The 19,609-nt window shown below is 35.3% G+C and overlaps 4 protein-coding genes, 1 long non-coding RNA gene and 1 pseudogene across 6 annotated transcripts; 5 read left to right on the plus strand and 1 right to left on the minus strand.

Moving 5' to 3' along the window:
* Positions 1 to 1,438: 1,438 nt before the first annotated feature.
* Positions 1,439 to 1,962, plus strand: LOC145228180 (uncharacterized; annotated as a pseudogene).
* On the minus strand, positions 1,895 to 19,388 carry LOC145227688 (uncharacterized). Of its 2 annotated transcripts, none has more exons than XR_013859951.1 (4): positions 19,322 to 19,388; positions 9,700 to 9,771; positions 4,471 to 4,596; positions 1,895 to 2,602 (listed from the first exon to the last, which is right to left on the minus strand). It is a non-coding gene; the product is annotated as an uncharacterized LOC145227688 (long non-coding RNA). The 2 variants fall into 2 exon arrangements; XR_013859950.1 differs by having other exon boundaries at positions 1,895 to 2,660.
* On the plus strand, positions 4,713 to 8,400 carry LOC145227675 (uncharacterized). Its single transcript, XM_080092561.1, has 5 exons — positions 4,713 to 4,993; positions 5,532 to 6,575; positions 7,094 to 7,180; positions 7,354 to 7,536; positions 7,917 to 8,400. The coding sequence occupies exons 1-5, from the start codon at positions 4,892 to 4,894 to the stop codon at positions 8,313 to 8,315; spliced, it is 1,815 nt and encodes a 604-aa protein (XP_079948687.1). The 5' UTR covers positions 4,713 to 4,891; the 3' UTR covers positions 8,316 to 8,400.
* On the plus strand, positions 8,510 to 9,551 carry LOC145227943 (uncharacterized). Its single transcript, XM_080092903.1, has 2 exons — positions 8,510 to 9,371; positions 9,444 to 9,551. The coding sequence occupies exons 1-2, from the start codon at positions 8,949 to 8,951 to the stop codon at positions 9,549 to 9,551; spliced, it is 531 nt and encodes a 176-aa protein (XP_079949029.1). The 5' UTR covers positions 8,510 to 8,948.
* On the plus strand, positions 10,556 to 14,533 carry LOC145227947 (uncharacterized). Its single transcript, XM_080092908.1, has 4 exons — positions 10,556 to 10,753; positions 12,731 to 12,817; positions 13,322 to 13,504; positions 13,616 to 14,533. The coding sequence occupies exons 1-4, from the start codon at positions 10,556 to 10,558 to the stop codon at positions 14,201 to 14,203; spliced, it is 1,056 nt and encodes a 351-aa protein (XP_079949034.1). The 3' UTR covers positions 14,204 to 14,533.
* LOC145227678 (uncharacterized) lies at positions 15,478 to 19,548 on the plus strand. The gene is made up of 5 exons (XM_080092563.1): positions 15,478 to 16,746; positions 16,813 to 16,899; positions 18,331 to 18,513; positions 18,638 to 19,251; positions 19,320 to 19,548. Exons 1-5 carry the CDS (start codon positions 16,360 to 16,362, stop codon positions 19,432 to 19,434), a joined length of 1,386 nt encoding a protein of 461 aa, XP_079948689.1. The 5' UTR covers positions 15,478 to 16,359; the 3' UTR covers positions 19,435 to 19,548.
* Positions 19,549 to 19,609: the final 61 nt, after the last annotated feature.

Raw genomic sequence — 19,609 nt, forward strand, 5'->3', positions numbered from 1 at the left:
GCTGAAAATTTCGCGCTCTTAAGCTATAATCAAAATTGAAAATCCTACAATTTACATCCGCTTGGCCATCATTGACAAATCTTACGTGACGTAACAACTACCGACTATAATTCTTGTGTGTTGCAACTTTCTTTCTTTTTTCGCTTAATAGTTGTAAAGACATGTTCTTTTGTTAAGACCGAAATACCGAAAAATACCGTTATAAATTATTTCGGTCAGACCGGAACGAAATAAAAATATCGGTCCAGAACGAAATAAATAGTTTGCTCAGAACGAATAACGTTATTTGGTTTCGTTCCGTTCCGGTATAAAACACCGTTTAAAACATTTTGCGCTACAATTTCGTTTGTGTTGGAGACAAACAAAACAACATGAATTTTTTTGCATTACAGGTGTTGGTCTTTAAACGTTGGATTTCAAAGAAGTTATATTTTTTGCACATCACGCTAAGAACTACGTATAACGTGTTAAAATATATGCAGGCCCGTTGATATAACCAACATTATGCAAAAAGTGTACAATATAACAAACGAAAACCTGACTGAATTTCAGCACATATTTCGTCATCAAGAAGCACACTGGCTCGCCCCACTTGTAATATGTAGTGTATCTATTCTGCTGTCGCTGTGGATATTGGCATCTATGCTTTACTACGGCGTTCAACACGGAAAGTTTTCAAGAAATAACGATGGCTTTGTGCTATACTTCCTGGCCTTTGTAGCAGCAGCATCGATTCTTGTGTATTTGATCAGTATTTCAGTCGTTTTTGTAGTGGGAATAATACCAAGTTATAGCACCGTATGCAATACCGCGATAAAAATTTCCGTAGAATTACACGTTACATCGATATCTTTGGTGTATCTCTTCCTATGGATCAGGGGCGGGCAACTTCTCCAGTCGGCGGGCCTGATATGGGAAAATGAAGTACTTGGCGGGCCGGATTCTAGAATCGATACATTAATCGCGTATTTATCCAGTGATTTAAAACGGATTTGTGACCACCTAAACCAAATACATTCAAGAACGTCACAATTACAATACAGTCCAAACAATCTAACTGATATAACATAAAATTATTCACCACAGCAAATTTAATGCATACACCACAGACTTAGATACTGCTGAAACACTAATTAGGCTACACGTGTGGAAACAAAGGAAACCGTGAAAGCAGGCCAAGCACAAGGTTGGCAGTTATGTCGTAACAATGGACGTAAGGTGCAATGGTAACAACGGTGGGAAAGTTTTTGCTATTGGGGAGCATTACTGTCCGTTCTAACTATAATTTGACGTATTAAGCAAGTAGCGGGGGATTGCGGCAGACTGTGGCCGTGGGCCACATTATCATGTAAGACCGGATACTGTCTGCGGGCCGCTCAAAATCCCGTCGCGGGCCGGATCCGGCCCGCGGGCCGTATGTTGCCCGCCCCTGCTATGGATGAAGCTGGCGACTTTGTATAAGAACCCAGCGCTTGAACACCTTCTAGACAGATGGGTTAAAGCTATCAGTTACACCAGCGTCGTCTTAATGGTTTGCGGACAACATATTTTTGGCGTAGTGTTCAACCTAATCAACAACTTCGCACAAACAAAATTCGGTTGTCGTTACATCAACAATTACTATGTATGGCCGGTTCTTCTTGCCACATCAGTCAATGCTACAGGCCAGGCATTGATGCTTTTTCTTCTTTTGTATCCGTTTCGTTGCGCAAGACAGAGACATGGAACCAATGCTAGCAAGTCCATTTTGAAGCGAACAACAGCTACAACTTTAGTATGCGTTGTAACTGATGCTATTGGCGGAATTACTAATAGCTTTCTTTCGCAGTCAGGCGGCCTTTTTTTATCTACGGTCTTAGCGCTACGGCCAGCCTCACGGCTGTTCTGCTGACATACGAAACATGGGGTTCGATTATTATTTCACACTTCAGCAGTAGAAGGCAAAGAACTGAAAGATTTTGACACTTGTTATGGTAAATCTTGTGGTCGCAGTATTTGGTATATGTTGTTTACTTTATGCGAATGCTTTGGAGTTTATCTTTGTAAGTATACGTAAAAAATATATCCTGAAACTTTCCGTTTTAAAAAAACACAGCAAAACCTATGAAGCACTCAAAATATATTGCGGCTTCACAAGACATGGTAAGTTCACAAACAAATTTATGCTTTTCGTTATTTAGCGTTGTAATTAAAATCAGTGGTTCTCTGTGACATAACAATATTGCAAATGCTGTGTATAAAACCATGTGTTTAAAGATGGTTTTATGGCCAAACCTGGTCAAGTCTGTGAGGAAACAAGCGAAGTTTATGAGGAAACAACCGTTAACAAGCAAACATGTTTTCAATGGCCAAGCTCAATTCAGCTTTAAAATACACATTTGCCCTTAGTAACAGTACAATGCATTGAAGTCACGAAACCAAAGCCAAAATGCAAGTAGTTTGTTATTGCTTCATTAACCGTGGATCAAAATCATCAAGACAAAAAAGGCAAATCAATTAGTTCTACATATGAGTTTTTCTTCTAGTTGATCTCAACACATATTCAGATACTGCATTGTCATCAAACAGCGAACACCAGTAGGCGAAGTCGAGCTTCTCAAATCTGCACAACATATCACGTTCTGATCATTTCTGCGAAAGGCGACTGTTTCTAGCGCATTCTGAAATAAAAATGCAAAAAATGTCAATATTTTTAAGACATGCCGCTACCCATCGCAGAAACGTAGAGATATTGGCCTTATTATATTGGACCAAAACCTTACTTTATTTTTCAAAAGCTAGATATAAAGACTATTTGTTTAACGTGTGTTAACTGAATGATTTTTAAGTTACCGAACTTATACAGTAGGCCTTTGTGAAAAAATACACAAACACCCCGGACAAAACAACAAAGACACGATATCAGGTAGACGCAGTAAAGTAAAATAGGTCAAAACGAAATCGCCCCACGTGCGGGTGTTTTGTTAGGCCAGACACGTTAGTTTGGCACGTTGCGACAAATTTCCTCAAAATGCCACTGCTACTTTGTTCAGAGAAATAAAACAATGTGCTATGTTTCCTACATACAGGTTGCGACCCAAACTGGTTTTGTTAAGAGGGATCTAATTCCTTTTGTCGGGTATTTCTGCTTTTATAATTGCTCAGAATCGTGAACCGTTGACATGAAGCGAGCGTGTTTCCTCTTAAAAGGCAACTTCGCTAAACGGCAAATAATTGGCTGGCTTAAGTACCATTAATCATAAAAATGCAAAAAAAAGCTTTAATGGCTGGTAAATGCAGTTTTGCAATTTCTTTTAAAGTGTGCGAAAATGGTGTGTTAAAAATCTTCAAACGGGGGAGAATTTTACTTTCAAAATAAGAAGTAAAAAAAAAACTTAAATGTAAAACGTCTACACAAATGCACATACACCAAGGTGTAGACCAGGCCTGTCAAACTCGCGGCCCGCGGGCCACATGCGGCCCACGAAGCCCCCCAATGCGGCCCACGAACAGTCAACAACAATTGTAGTATTTTGGCAGATTTTTATCTGACTATACTAAATTTTTCTTACTTTTCAAAGTGAAAGCCATTATTTAAACAGACATTTACCGAAATTTAATTTATAAATACTAATTCATATGTTATATATAGTAACGATAGTAATTAAACCGTTCCTCAAAGTTTCAGTCAAGGGTGTACAACCCGCGGCCGTACGACCGCATTAAAATATATGTACTAGCGGCCGTGATGTAATTAAAACTCCTTTGCCAAAACATTTGATTTTCAAACTGATTTTGTGTTACTGAAAAGAGTATTACCAGCCTAGCAGCCATATGCGACAGACTTTTTGTAGGCCTATTGTGTGCAAACTATGCGAAAAAAACAGGTACGAAATGCGTCACAATACAGATTCTGACGTAATTAACAGTTAAAACTGATTTTCACATTGTGCAGCTCAATCTGTACATCAAGTTGGAAATTAATCTGGGCTTATGGGGGCGTCAATAGATGGTATATATATGATATAAACCTTTTTCTTTACATCCGTAATTTTAAAACAAAAACCAGCAGATAATTGGTGGCTGTTGGTGAAATAAGGATCTGCAATGCGGTCGTCGTACCGAAAAGGTTGTTTAAGTGTATAAAACTAGATTAAAAATCACATGCGGCCCTCGGCATAATTCCAAACTGCAATGTGGCCCCCGAACCCCACGAGTTTGACACGCCTGGTGTAGACAACTTCATGTAGCTGTAGGTCCCAATTAGCACATATAGTAAGGTACAACTGCTAGTCAACAAAGATGACGTTTTTACATCCGACATCTTATCCAATTGGAGAGCTGCTGCGTCTTGGAGGCATAATCGACTAACTTGCATGACACAACAACGTAATATGACATAATGCAATCTATTTCCTGTCTGTGACATTTTCACCATGTACGAACACGAAGCCAGCTTCTGGGATTTGAATCATTAGGGTGACTTCTCACCTCCTGCATATTGTTTAACCCTGTTGCGTCATTGTAAATGAAAAACACCAAATGACACCAATTGAAAAACAGTCCAACAGGTGTATATGTTCTTCACAGTTGACATCGGATGCATCAAATGTGATCCTAAAAACAGAAAGTTTACATTTACAAACAACCTGAAATGTACAAATTAGTGACCAAAAACTTTTTTTGCTTTTTTGATAATATTTGTTATTAAAGTTTTTTAATTATCACAAAACTGCAGTCAAAAGTCATAGTGGAAAATTTAATTCGCCTTCAAATTAATGATCCACATGTCGTGACAAATGGCTATTAAACGTTTCTCAGTATGTGGCATTTTTTCTTGGGAGTTATCAGAGGTTAAAACGTTTTGCTCAAATCACACCACAAAAAATAAGTCCATGATTGGAACAAACAGATGGAGTATATGGCAAAGTTATTGTTTACTTTGGCTTTGATATATTATGGAGTTTATGAAGTTGAAGGATCATTTTGCCCGGCAGGGTGCCATTGTCAAATGGTAAGTATTTAGACTTGGAAGACTTAGTTTATAAATGGAAAAAAAGTGCTCACTATTGTTTGTTGAATTTTTTTACATAATTTATGGGGTTTTGTTGGAGGTCAAAATTAAGCCTTAGATTTACACCTAGTACTAAATTTAAAATGGATGCATGAAGCACAGAGGCATCTTTGTCCATTTAAATATTAAATTAATGAACCACTAAAAGTATGTGTTTAAATTAGTAATTTGCAACAAGCATATATTAAGTTGATTTGGCCAAAAATTTGCTTGTTTAATAGACATAATTTGTTTTATGAGCAAAGTCTGGGCAAATCAACAACAAAATAGCCCAAAAAAAACAATTGTAAAAAAATAAGTCCCAAACCAGTTGTTTGTTTTTGTCAAATAGAAGTTTTCAAGTCCGTGTATCCGTGTAATTTTACTTGTTTTAAACCAGTTGAAACGTTCCTTTCTTTGCATTTATTAATTTTTTAAAATTTAAAATGGTTTTAAATTTTAAAATGGAAATTTTTAAAATTATATTTTAAAAACACAGATGGGGGATTTCAGGATTCTGAACTGTCCACCGAATGGCACATTTTATTTAATTCAAGTCCCAACACCGTTTCCTGCAAAAGCTGTCAAACTTGTTCTAGACAACAATGGCATCAGCGTCATTAAGTCCAATGACTTCCCAAAGACAGGAGCTCTTTTGATGTTCCTCAGCATCCAACACAATCGAATCAATGTCATTCAAGAAAAGGCATTTCAATACCTCACAGGACTGCAGAATCTAAATCTTTACAACAACCAAATCGGTTCTCCCACCATTAACACTTTTGTTGGAATGATCCAATTAAAGAATCTACAACTCAGCAAGAATATCATTTTGAGGATTCCCTGTCACGCTTTAAAGGACTTAACTCAACTGAAAAACTTAAAACTGGGTCAAAACAAACTGACAGCAGTTAATTCATGCATGTTTAATGGCCTTACAAACTTGAAACAACTGGATTTATCAAACAACAGAATAACACATATAGAAGAACAAGCGTTTGATGGATTATCAAACCTACAGGAATTAAGTATTAACAATAATTACATTTCGAAAATGCATTCAGACTGGTTTGTAGGAAAGAGTTTGGTGGAAGTCCGGATGTCTGGAAATCCCTGGTATTGCAATTGTCATTTGTGGAGCCAATACTTAGAAACCAAAGAACTGGTCACTTCATCAAGCTGCATGTATGACAACATGTGCATCAGATGTCATATTCCAGCAGATTTGAGAACAACTCCAATCGCTAATGTCAATGCCAGTTTCTGGGAGTCGTGCAGTTCCACCGATGGACTATTCGGAGACAACACACTGCACTGCGACTCCGGAAACAGAAATTGCACCATAAAAATAGCAAGTAGAGGAGTTAGTTTAAACAACACTGTTCCACAAACAGTAATGTACCTTAATTTGACTGCAAACCCCATGCCATACATAAATAGGAGCACCTTTCGGGGCCTTGGCAATCTCATATCAATACAACTTTCTACCAATAACATCTCCACCATTGAGGATCATGCTTTTGAAGATCAGAACCAACTTGTGGTAAGGGCTTTAAGATTTTTTCTTGTTACTGCATAAATCTGTTTTATAGCATAGGCCAGGGCATAAATCTGTTTTATAGCATAGGCCAGGGCATAAATCTGTTTTATAGCATAGGCCAGCAACCTTTTGAATGTGGCTGCCTGTCAAATTAGTTTTTTTTTTCAGGTAATATCTTGGTGTGCCAACATTTTTTAAATGATGGTTTATAGTGCCACCTGAATTAAAATTGACAAAAAAGGAGGCAGAATTGGGTGTATAGCCTGGTATATACGACTTACACTATAACAAACTGAAAAGCAGCAATGCATTACATTCAACTAGTTTAAAAGTAAAGAAATGAATCAGCACAATGGTTGGCGTGGCATAAAAAATCACTTCTGGCATCAGCACTGTAAAATCCAAAACTGAAAACTGTGTTTGCTGATAGACTCTGGTTCATTGTAAGCTTAGAAAATTGGGCATGTGGTTAACCAGAATCATCTGCACAACGTTTAAACCTACTGTTACAAAATTTGTAGATTATGGACCTGAGCAACAATGCCTTGTCTGGAATTGGAGAAGAAATCTTTTTTGGTCTAACAAGTCTTGAAACTTTGAACTTAAAGGTAACAATTTTTATTACAAAACATTGCAACGTTTTTACAGCTGTTTATTAATTTTTTGTAAACAGTGTAATGCTTCTTAGTAGTATGTAAATATACATGTAACCGACAAAAAAACCTACAAGTGAGCTAATCTATTTGCTGCAGGAATTTCAAAACTCTTTTCTATGTTTTAGGAAAACAATATATCTGGAGCAATTAACAACCAAACATTTCATTATCTCAACTCTTTATCTTCCCTGGACCTTGGACAAAATGAAATTACAGAAATCCTTGAATGTGCATTTTGCAACACAACAATGCAAAAACTCTTGCTAAATGAAAATTCAATCACCTACATCCATACAAGAGCATTTAAGGTAAAAATGCAAATAAACAGGTCTTTTTATATTAACTTATTAACAGCCTATCTGCAATATGATAACTTTACTAACTAAGTTACAATATGAAAAGGAGTTGCTTATTTTTTTGAAGTATGAAAAACAGCCATTGTCCTATTATGTTAACTTATTCATAGTCTATCTGCAATATGATAACTTTACCAACTTAATTAGAGTATAAAAATGTTGCTAACTTATCTGAAGTATGAGAAACAGTCATAGTCCTCTTATATTAACATATTCAAAGCCCATCTGAATAATAAAAACTTACCTAACTTAGTTAGAATATGAAAAAAATTCTCTAATATCTGAAATCTAAAAAAACATCCATAGAAGTTACCACATGTTATTTTTTGCAGGGTTTGAGTGACCTGGAGATCCTGAATATTGCAAGTAATCAACTTACACAGATGGATTTTACCCAATTTACAGAACTAACAGCTTTGGTGACTATCGACACCAGCGACAACAATTGGAAGTGTACATGCAAAATGAAAATCCAGTTGACTAAAATGATTGCAAGCATTTACAAATCAGTATCATGCGAAAGAGACTATTTTTGTGTGAAGTGTAGTTCACCAAATGAACTAAAGGGATCATTTCTTCATTCTGTTTTACTAAATAACTGCACTGGAAACAGCACCTATACTGTAACTGAGAGCACAGAACATTCAACATCAGGCAGTCCAGGAGTTTTTTTCTTGCAGAAAGTTTTTGTGTTTTTAACTATATTCTTCTGTTCAATTCTTTGCTTTTAACTTTTATCTACTATTTGTACATGTTTTTGTTGTTTATCACACCTATTTTGTAACATTTCTGCAGCAAAATAAAATTGAAGGTTTTTGTGTGTAGTAATTTGTTACCCTAAAACAGGTTTAGGATTTTTTGGGAGTTGTTAAGAATGTTTTATATCTAAGATTGTCAGTTTATGGGGGTAAACTAGGTGAAAGTTGAAATTGAGCAAATGTTGCACATCTAATCATTTAAAAAAAGCCACTCCAGTTTTTAAGTTTCACAGGGTGCAAAAGTGCTAAAAATTGGATGGTTTGTGGTTGCACTTTCTTGCCAAAAACTACTGGTGATTGTTTACACCACCTTAATGGTTCTAGTGATTGTTATGAGTGTAATGCAGACTGATTCATAGACACAGAACATACAAGTTTCTCCATGCAAGGGTTGCATGTCTGGATACGTATGATACAGGTATGATTCATGTCCAAAAAGCTAGCTGATCCACATTTTAGGGTAAAGGATGCGATGGCTCATGCAGTACTGTGAACTATAATTACAATATTGATGAATCTAAGCAATTTAGAGACAAACATTTTGGAGGTGAATTTATTTGCTTTAAATATCTTGCCTTGAGAGGACGTCACTTTAGGTTGGATAAGATGTCTGCAGTGTACAGAAATGTCTTTGTTTTACTGCTGTTTGCCTGTTTAACTAAATCTAGTACAAGGCAAGGGGAATTGTTTGGAATAGCTGATGAACATTTAAGAAGTACAGAAACTGGTTCGGCATCAAAGATATTATTGAGGTCAAGAAGAAATGTTGTCATGTCCTTGATTTGTGATACAACTGGAATAGGTGGAAAACTCAGAACTTGTTTTATTCCAATAAATCAAAACGTAACTGAAATCACTGTCCCTAGCCCTGTGCCTCTTGTACACCGTTTGCTGGTGGTGTACAACCTTATCCAGTCCATCAAGGCAATAGACTTTGACAGGTTTTATGAAATTCTATACATAAGAATGTTCTCCAATGCCATAAGCAAGATTGAGGATTATTCATTCGTAAATAATTCAAAGTTGCTGGTAAGTTGTATAATAGATTTGAATGATACAATTATTATTTAGAATGGAAATACTGATTTTCATGTTTCACAGGAACTGGATCTGTCCAACAATGCCATAACCTCACTTAACAACAAAACATTTGTGGGGCTAAGCAATTTGACAAAACTATATTTAAAGGTAGGTGTAAACAGTTACTAGGTTATTTTAGGTAGGGTTATTGTCTGTCGGTTCAATTTGTAATTTTCTTTTGAAAAAAAATACACTTAAAATGACTTAGTGGGAACATTCTTTCTGTTCTTAAACAAACAAAATGAAATATTTTTCAACTAATGTTTTTAATTCTTACCTGCAGAACAACAAGATTGCCCATGTTGATAGAAGTATGTTCCTTTCGTTGCCCAATCTTGAAGATCTAGATCTGCAACAAAACCTTATTCAGCAAATTCCAGAATGTTGTTTTTGTGACTTAACAAATTTAAACACAATATACATAGGAAGCAACAAGATTTTAAAAATTGCCGACAATGCATTTCAGGTAAAATATATTATTTCATCCACAGTGACTAAACCAGGGTTCCCTCGAAATTGTTGTTTATAAATTCCATGACTTTTCCAAAACTTTTCAAGAAAAAAACCCGAATTTCCATAACCTTAATCTAAAAAAATCATGCAATTCCCATAGTAAAACTAGAAAAGAGGCTTTGGTATATGTAGTCAATTTGCCATACTTGCAACAAATATACAAACGTTACGTAATTTGAAATTCCTATCTCCATCTGGCATTTTCAGGTGTCAAATTCCATACTTTCAAATCTTTTCCAGGCCTTAAAAATACAAATTTAAATTCCATAACCTTTCCAGGTTTTCCATACCCGCGGGAACCCTGCTAAACGTTTAATGATTGGTATCAAATTTGTTAATTATATTTTACTTCTCCTAAAACCTAATATAATTCTTTTTTATCTGTTAAGGGACTTGACAAAGTGTACTCTCTATCAATCAGTAACAACAAACTTAAAACATTCAACTTTGCTCAACTGGCATCTACTGATCTTACTGATTTTTACACACAAACAAATGACTGGAATTGCACATGTGAACTAAAGAAACAATATGATGAATTTCTTACAAAGTCTCAGAGCACAGCACTGTGTGAAGGAGTCAATTGGTTGGCCTGTATCAGATGCAGTTATCCTCAAAATATGCAAAATGTTACTCTACATTCTGTTTCATTGCACAACATATCTGGCTGCATGGAAAATGACATGACAACAACACCAAGGGATACAGCACAATCTATGACCACCCCAGGGGCAACAATAACAGGCAGCTCACTCAACACCACCACAATTTCAACAACAACTCAATCCAAGACAGAAACAACTTCAAGCATGAAACATGTCAGTTCCACAGAAGTTCAAAAAATATCAACCGCAAAATATTTTACAACTGCAAAAACCAACAAGGCAACTACCATTGGTTTTGGAAAAGCCAGTGTGTTTACCTTTAGAACTATATTTGTAGTCTTTGGTTATTTGTTATCATTGTAAACCATGCAATGAGTATCCTGTAATGTTTATTGGCTATTTTGTTTTGTAGTTTTGTTTTTGGTTTGAATTTTCTTTGCAACTATTTCTTAGATAGTGAAGATTCATAACGAAAGCAATAAAATAATCAAATCTAATGGCCTCAAACTTTAGCATATTTTTATAACTTTTGTATTTATTTTACTGCCTTTTTAAGATGTTTTTAGTTTTATCCTTTATTTGCATTTTGCATTTTTAAGTTTTTGCACAAATAAAATATGTGATGCTGTTAAAAAGTCATTGTTTAATCTGTCATTTCACTCCCCTACATTATTTTAACAGGAAAAATACTAATTAAGACATCTTATATATGGAGTCGGTAGAGTTTATGCATTCTAAGAAAGTATTAACTGTCACCTAAAACAAAGAACTGCAACATGTATAAGCAGGGTTTTTTTAAGGTTTGGTTTTGGTGACCGCTAAGTAGTTTTAAGAGACCGCAAGTGTTTCATTTAAATACCAAAAACTGTAGTTGTAGTTGCAAGTCCAAATTTTGGGAAACCACTGGAAAAATTTGGGGGACCGTTTTGGTCCCCCAAAACACCTTAAAAAAACACTGTGTATAAGCACAACCCAATGACATGTAAAAAAGCAGCAAACATATCACAAAACTTCAGGCCAAACCATCGTAAATAATTTTTTGCAAAAAATAAATTTGGTTTCATATTTTGCTGTTCCAAATGTATGTGTACCGACACAAGCACAGTATTTGGCCCGTTATTTTCACCATTAAACTTATCAACAGATCCGTATATAGTGTTCCAAAGCACAGTGTTTATAGAGGCATAATACAAAAGTTAGTTGTAATGTGCTGGGGAGTAAAGATGTATAGCCCAGTTACGAACTGGTCATACATTGCCCAGAAAGATAGTGATTACAAATGAATCATAGAAATGATGCAGTTCATTTGCTTAGTTTCAAGAAATATGGTATGATACAATCATTTGTCAAGGATAGCTTGCAATTGTAACATAGTACATCAGTTCAAAAAAGAGAATTTATCTACAATGGATAGCATCTTTTGGGTCAATGTTTTGGTTGTTGTTGTTGTTTGTTTAACTGAAGCAAAGGCAAAAAACAGAGCAGAAAAGGTGGAAGCATTTGAAGAGAAATATATGAATGTTGGTATCAGGTCTTTGCTGAGATCAAGGAGAAATGTGGCTTCAAATGTGATTTGCACAAATGCTGTGGCTCCTCATACATGTTTCGTGATGCCATCAAACAACATAACAAAAATAGATACAAATACAGTTTCTACCACTGTGCAAGTCTTCATTTTGGCTTGGAATCATTTTCAATTCATTAACAAAACTGATTTTGACACATTTCATGAATTGCTTCGTTTACTAATGTTTGACAATAGAATACAATGGATCGAAGATTACTCTTTTGTGAATAGCTCTAAATTATTGGTAAGTTGTAAAATACTAAAACAAAAAATACAATAGTGTTTAATCCCAATTGTTATTTTGCGAAAACATTGCAATAGAGTTTTAAAATGAAAAATGATGTTTTATTTTTCGCTTTCCCTAACATAACATTAATAGCCTTTTGCAATTAAACTTAAAAAATGTTTCCAGTCTCAACTGTGAAGAAAATACCTAAAAAGTAGGATAAAGCATCGGAATATCTTGAACACAAAATCGATTTTGGCTATTTTCTTTTTTGTCCTAATTAAAAATAACAGCAATTTTAAACATAGGCATAAAAATAGTGTTTTAGTAAAAAAAGCAGTCTAAATACATGGTTGGAAAGTGCCCAAACAAAGTCTCATAAAAATGTTGTTCTTAGGATTTGGATCTTCGAGGCAATCTTATCATTTCAATCAGCAACAAAACATTTGTGGGTCTAAACAGCCTAACAAAGTTGGACCATGCGGTAAGCATGCATAAATAAGTAAACAACTTTTAACCCAACAGTTTTATGTTGAGGTATAAAACAGAAGGGTCCAACTGCAGGCCCAGGAAAGAATTTTGTTGACCCGTAAATGTCAACCATTTTAATGACAACCATAATGTTTGTTTTCAATATCAATCTCTGGAGTTTAGAAACAATCGAATGTGTTAACCTCTAGAGCAGTGGTTCTCAACCTTTTTTCCTTGCTGCACCCCTTTTAAATCACCAACAATTTTCACCCACCCCTGTGTTTTGGTATATTTATAGAATACACCTAACCAACCTTAATTATTCAGCATCCCCGCACCCCCCCCTAGGAACAGTTCTCGCACCCCTGGTTAAAACCCCTGCTCTAGAGTCTGGAAACAGTATTTATTGAGCATTGGTTTTAAAGTAAGTTAATGATTTTTAATGCCCAACCATAACAAAAAGTTGTTAGTACTGCTTTTATTGCATTAAACATTAATATACACCTATTGTTTGCAGAACAACAAGATTGCCCATATTGATAGAAGCATATTTCTACCTTTAACAAGTCTTGAAGATCTTTCTCTGAACCAAAACTTAATCCATCAAATTCCAGAATGTTGTTTTTGTGACTTGACAACTTTAAACACATTGGACATAGGATGGAACAAGATTATAAAAATTGCAGATAATGCATTTCAGGTAAAATATATTATTTAAACTACAGCAAAAAAAGGATAGATTAGTATTAAATTTGTTAAGTATATTTTTTAGCTTTGCTATAATCCCAGTTGCGTTTTTTTACATTTTAAGGGACTTGACAAGGTGTACTCTCTATCAATCAGTAACAACAAAATTAAAACATTCAACTTTGCCCAACTGACATCTGCCAATCTTACTGATTTCTATACACAAGCAAATGACTGGAATTGCACTTGTGAACTGAAGAAACAATATGATGAATTTCTAATGACATCTCAGAGCACAACACCATGTGAAGGTGTGAATTGGATGGCCTGTGTTCGATGCAGTTATCCTCAAAATATGCAAAATGTTACTCTACATTCTGTTTCATTGCACAACATATCTGGCTGCATGGAAAATGACATGACAACAACACCCTCTGCAACCCAATCTATGACAACAGCATCTGAGGCAACAATGGCAGGCAGCTCACAAAACACATCGACAATTTCAACAACAACTCAATCCAAGATAGAAACAACTTCAAGTGCAGACAACAAACACAACAGCTCCACCAAAGTGTATGAAATGTCAATTGCAAAATATTTTACCACTACTGCAAAAACCAACAAGGCAACTACAAGTGGTATCGGAAAAGCCAATGTTTTTATCTTTACAACTATATTTGCTGTCATTGGTTTTCTGTTTTTATTGTAAACCGTGCACTGACAGTCTCATTTAATTTTGCTGTGGTTTTGCATTGTGTGTGTAATTTTGTTGTGATGTTAATTTTCTTTTCCACCATTTCTTTAAAAGCACTGATTTGCAATAACTAAAACCTAGTTTGTAATCTTTTTTGGGGGGTAAAAAATAGTTCATAACTATTCACATAAACAAAGCAGCATCTATCAGTTTAGGATTTGTTTAACATCATTGTATATTTATGTCATGTCCTTTAAGTGCTTTTTCATGAGTTTAACTATTACAATTATTTCATTTTTTAAAACATAGCTTTGTTATCAAATAGAAGTAAAATCTATCAAAGTTGTCCTGCATGATGCAATGTCCAGTTTTGTTACATTATTGTTAAACATCATTCCAATATGAAAACAATAAACTGCACATGATAAAGTTGTGTTGTTGCAGCAGCCACATGTTGTTTAAAACAATATACCACAATTTTGAGTCATACTATCTATCCACATATTACCAGCAGAAAAAAACTGGTTTTTAGATATATAAGCCAGGCATAATATCAAGTTTATAGACCTCTTCTAGCAAATGTACATTTGCCAGAAGAGCTTCATAAACCAGATTTTTAGATATCACAGGATGTTTAAAGTTTAAGTTGTGCAACAATAAGTTCCCAAACAGATACTAGATAACAGCATGTGTAAATGAGTTTGGTGCAGTGCAGTAGTTTCCAAACTACCCCAGCCAATGCAACCAAGGGATGGTATCAGGAGCCTGTTAATGCAAATTATAAAGATATTTTGTGTGTTTCCGGAAGGGGGTTACTTTATAGGGGGGCCCCACATAGGTGATGATTTTGTAAACAGGTCTGTTACTGCAAAAAGGTTGGTGGTTTGGTGGCTCTTTCCGTCCATCTTAAAACACCAACTTTCATGCTAATGAAACAAACAATAAATGCTTCAAAGGACACAACACATGGTGTCCATGTTGCATTTTTTGTGGGTCAGACTACATATCAAGTTAGAGTGGTTAACATGAAGTTGACCACATGAGATCAATAGCAGAATCAAAAAAGTAAACAACATCCTAAGATGACTAACACAAATATCACAACAACATGTTGCTAATCTCAACTTTATTCACACTCATTTCCTGTGACAAACATCTTGGCAAGGGCACAAGTATTGTTTTAATGTGCTATGCACAACAACAAATTACGGTAAAAACCGGTTATCAAATAAAGTGTGACAGTGCTTAAGAAGAAATATATTCCCGGTGAAATACATTTTCTTACAAAAATAAGACTTAAAAAAAACGCATTTTATTGAGTGACTTTGAAAATTAAGTAAAAAAAGCATTAAAGTTTTACAAATACAAGGCATAAAATGAAAGTTGAAATAATGCTGGATCAAGTTCAAGTTGACCAAATATTGAACTGGCGATGACACAGAATATTACACAAATCAGTCGTAATTAACACATGGGGGTCAGTGATGTCAACATCCTGTATAACATTCGAAGAAAAAAAATCACACGTCAAGATAGAAAGGTGATTAAAGCAAATTATCCTACAACATGACACATTGTGATTACTATCCTGCATGCGTATGAAACAAGTGAGCACCTATGGACAATGAATCACTTTTGACGTAATGTCTTACCTCTGTGATTTCAATCTGCTATGTCAGACTCTGAACAATAAAAATACTAATTTGGCATGTTGCTAATTTTAGGAAATATCAATACCTGTCACCAACATCTCAAGAAAACAACAGCATTTGCTAGCACAACCTGTTCACACATTTGAAAGAAAACACACTTTTCATACCACTGTGGTGTAGTACGGAATACACAAAAGGATTACAATTTTGTTAGGTGAAGGTACATCTTAAGCCAAACATGTGTTTCTCTATTTTGCTAATATTACAATGTCTACAAGATATGAAGATAACTAACATCCATTTAAGGGTATAGCTTGCAGATGAATTCACCCCTGATTCATGTCTTGCTAAGTTGCTGACCTGGACCCAGCTAGGCTAAGAACGAGTAAAAGATTAATTGTATTAGTCATGGCGGTGATGCAGTTCCGTAGTTTAGAAACAAGCACTCGAATACAAGGACCATTTGTCGAAGACACATTTCAATGAAAGCATAGCAGTTGTGTTGGAAAAAATTTTGCAATGGACAGATCGCTTTGGATTCTCTTTCTTGCCCTTGTTTGTTTACCTGAGATGAATGGAAATGTAGATGCACTTGGGGCAAAACACAGAAATGTTGGTGTCAGGTCCTTGTTGAGATCAAAGAGAAATGTAGTTTCAAACTTGTTTTGCACAAATCAGACAGTTCTGGTAACTTGTTCAGTGCCGCCAAACCAAAACATAACTGAAATAAAATCTAAAGACCCAGTGCCCACCAATGTGCAAGTTCTCGTTTTGGCCCTGAATCATTTCAAGTTTATCAACAAAACTGATTTCAACACATTTACTGAATTGGTTCAAGTCCTACTGTTTGGTAACAAAATACAATGGATTGAAGACTATACATTTGTGAATAGTTCAAAGTTATCGGTAAGTGTGTATGTAACATGTATGTAAAAGGTTTGACAATTAGTCTTAAAACTTAAATGTTTACAGGTATTGAATCTTAACAGCAATGAAATTACATCAATTAACAACAAAACATTTCTGGGTCTTAGCAATTTAATCGAGTTAAACCTACAGGTAAGCATACATAAACACAGACCACCGAACTGAATGTACTAAGAAACTAGAAGGGTGGCTTCGCACATTTTGTCTTTGCATTTACACTATAACCTATTTTAAAACATTAATATATTTCCTATGCTTATTTTGTATTGGGTCCCATATTAGCCATCGTCTTTTATAACCTTAGTCGTTTCTGCAGGCAAAAACTCATGGGTCCCCACACATGCAAAGTTGAAAATAATGCAATTCAAGAGATAACCATGAGAAAGTCGGGTGTTGTATGGTAAAACACAGTGATCGGCACTGGGCTTAAATAATAATACTATGTAGAACACAAACTATAAAATTAGATTCACCCCAGATATTGTTTGAAGTATGTCCTATTTATCGTTTTTAAAAACTGACCCATTTTAGGGGGCTAGTAGGGTAACTAATTGCGTTCGACACACAAACTAAAAAATATATAAAAACCACAATGACTCAATCAATAGTACTGCAAAATTTCAGCCAAATCCACCAATGTTTAAAATCTCGACCACTAGAGGTGTTTTGAGCAACAACCGTTAATGTTTCTGACGTCATAGGGCTGTTAACAAGCCCCTAACTGCCATGGCGCAAAAACGTCTAGCAAGCAACCCACCAACGAGCAACATATAACTGGTTGCCCTTTTAACACTATTGCGCCACAGAAATCTTTCGTTTGTGGTGCCCAGTAACATACAAATACGTTTTACACTTTAGGGGCTTGTGGGGTAAATGACTACAGGGTTGAACACAACAATCGACACCTATAAATGGCATACTATAAAAGCTATCCAAATTTCAGCCAATTCTGACACTGTTTAAAAATTCACCCATTTTAGGGGGTTAGCGGGGTAAATACTGGGGTTATCAACAAAAACAAAATGGTATGCACATCTACATGAATATATCTACCATCTGTGTAAATTTCAGCCAAATCCATCAAACATTTGATGGAAAAACGAGTCAGACAAACTTTGGGTAAAAAACACCCATTTTAGGGGGCTAGCGGGGTACATACTGGGGTTATCAACAAAAACAAAATGGTATGCACATCTACATGAATATATCTACCATCTGTGTAAATTTCAGCCAAATCCATCAAACATTTGATGGAAAAACGAGTCAGACAAACTTTGGGTAAAAAACATCCATTTTAGGGGGCTAGCGGGGTACATACTGGGGTTATCAACAAAACAAAGTGGGATGCACATCTACATAACTGTATCTACCACCAGTGTAAATTTCAGCCAAATCCATCAAACATTTGATGGAAAAACGAGTCGACAAACTTTGGGGGAAAAAATGAAAGAAAAACAATTTGAATAAAAACAATATGTGTCCCCTTCAGGGAAGGGGACCCATAATGAACTAACAGTTTTAGAATGATGATAATGAAAATGACAATATATCTTTTGTTTGCAGAACAACAAGATTTCCTACATTGACAGAAGCATATTTCTTCCCTTAACCAGTCTTGAAGACCTTTATTTAGGACAAAACCTTATTCAGCAAATTCCAGGATGTAGTTTTTGTGACTTGACAAGTTTGCACACATTGGATTTGGGAAGCAACAAAATTTCAAGTATCGAGGACAATGCCTTGCAGGTATAATTTTGTAATTTAATCAATTTTACTAAAAACAACTAACAAGGAATTGATTGACTAAGTTTTGACAACAACTGCATGGTAAAAAGTTTACTTACAACCTAATTCGAAATGTTTTTTACAGGGTTTGGATAAGATTACTTATTTATCAATCAACAACAACAAGATTAAATCATTCAACTTCACCCAACTTTCCTTTTCCACAAAAAATAATGAGTTTTACACACGAGAAAATGACTGGAACTGCACATGCGAACTGAAAAAACAATTTGATGAATATTTAAAGAAAACCGACAGCATGTCCTCTTGTGGTGCTGATACTGGGCTAGCTTGTGTTCAATGCAAATACCCAGTGGCCCTGGTTAACGTCAGTCTGGCAGGTCTTACTGAGCAACAACTTTCTGATTGTGTTCAAGTGGAAATGACAACATCTCCATCAACTACCAACATGGTGACAATGACTGAAGAAGCCCAAACAGAATCCAAAAAAGAAATTGCATCAAATATGACTGATGCCACAACAAGTAGCTCAATACCCTTAACAAGTAGTATAAAACCCTCAACGAACATGCCATCTTCTAGTCCAATCTCAGTTTACAGTTCTACAGTTAACACAGCCAATACAGCAGACAACATAAAAGCAAACGAATTCGATCACAACATACTGATTGCAGTTCTTGCCTCTGTTGCTTTTGTGCTAATTGTAATTGCTGCAGCATGGCTTTATATCAAAAAAAGGTTTGTGTGGAAATTGTTTTTTATCAATTACTACAAATAATTACCTAAAATACATTTATACTTAACAGACCTTCTGGAAAAATGTCCACAAATGCTCATTCAAATTATGCTTATGATGCAACAAGCTTGTCGTTGGCAGATTCACATGTGCTTAATGTTTTTGATCCATCCCATGGTTCCTGATATCTAGATGCAAAAATTTTCAACTGTACATTTCTGTTGTTTAATAAAATTGTAAATATATTCATATAATGAGTCTTTCATTTAAAATGTGTTTATGTTTAGTTGTATATGTATAAGAGGTTTATGAAACAAGTGGGTTACCTAACATGTCACAAAAATTTGTAAAACTTCTTAC

This window comes from Phallusia mammillata, chromosome 5 (assembly GCF_965637545.1).
Source record: "Phallusia mammillata chromosome 5, kaPhaMamm4.hap1.1, whole genome shotgun sequence".
NCBI lineage: Eukaryota > Metazoa > Chordata > Ascidiacea > Phlebobranchia > Ascidiidae > Phallusia > Phallusia mammillata.

Bases quoted from the DNA above. Each gene is read 5' to 3' on its own strand.
- LOC145227943 (XM_080092903.1), top strand. From the start codon at position 8,949: ATGTCTGCAGTGTACAGAAATGTCTTTGTTTTACTGCTGTTTGCCTGT. The intron at 9,372-9,443 runs GTAAGTTGTATA...CATGTTTCACAG, and splicing joins TAAATAATTCAAAGTTGCTG to GAACTGGATCTGTCCAACAA.
- LOC145227675 (XM_080092561.1), top strand. From the start codon at position 4,892: ATGGAGTATATGGCAAAGTTATTGTTTACTTTGGCTTTGATATATTAT. The intron at 4,994-5,531 runs GTAAGTATTTAG...TTAAAAACACAG, and splicing joins CAGGGTGCCATTGTCAAATG to ATGGGGGATTTCAGGATTCT. The intron at 7,537-7,916 runs GTAAAAATGCAA...TATTTTTTGCAG, and splicing joins TCCATACAAGAGCATTTAAG to GGTTTGAGTGACCTGGAGAT.
- LOC145227947 (XM_080092908.1), top strand. From the start codon at position 10,556: ATGCAAAATGTTACTCTACATTCTGTTTCATTGCACAACATATCTGGC. The intron at 10,754-12,730 runs GTCAGTTCCACA...TGTTGTTCTTAG, and splicing joins CAACTTCAAGCATGAAACAT to GATTTGGATCTTCGAGGCAA. The intron at 12,818-13,321 runs GTAAGCATGCAT...TATTGTTTGCAG, and splicing joins TAACAAAGTTGGACCATGCG to AACAACAAGATTGCCCATAT.
- LOC145227678 (XM_080092563.1), top strand. From the start codon at position 16,360: ATGGACAGATCGCTTTGGATTCTCTTTCTTGCCCTTGTTTGTTTACCT. The intron at 16,747-16,812 runs GTAAGTGTGTAT...AAATGTTTACAG, and splicing joins TGAATAGTTCAAAGTTATCG to GTATTGAATCTTAACAGCAA. The intron at 16,900-18,330 runs GTAAGCATACAT...TTTTGTTTGCAG, and splicing joins TAATCGAGTTAAACCTACAG to AACAACAAGATTTCCTACAT.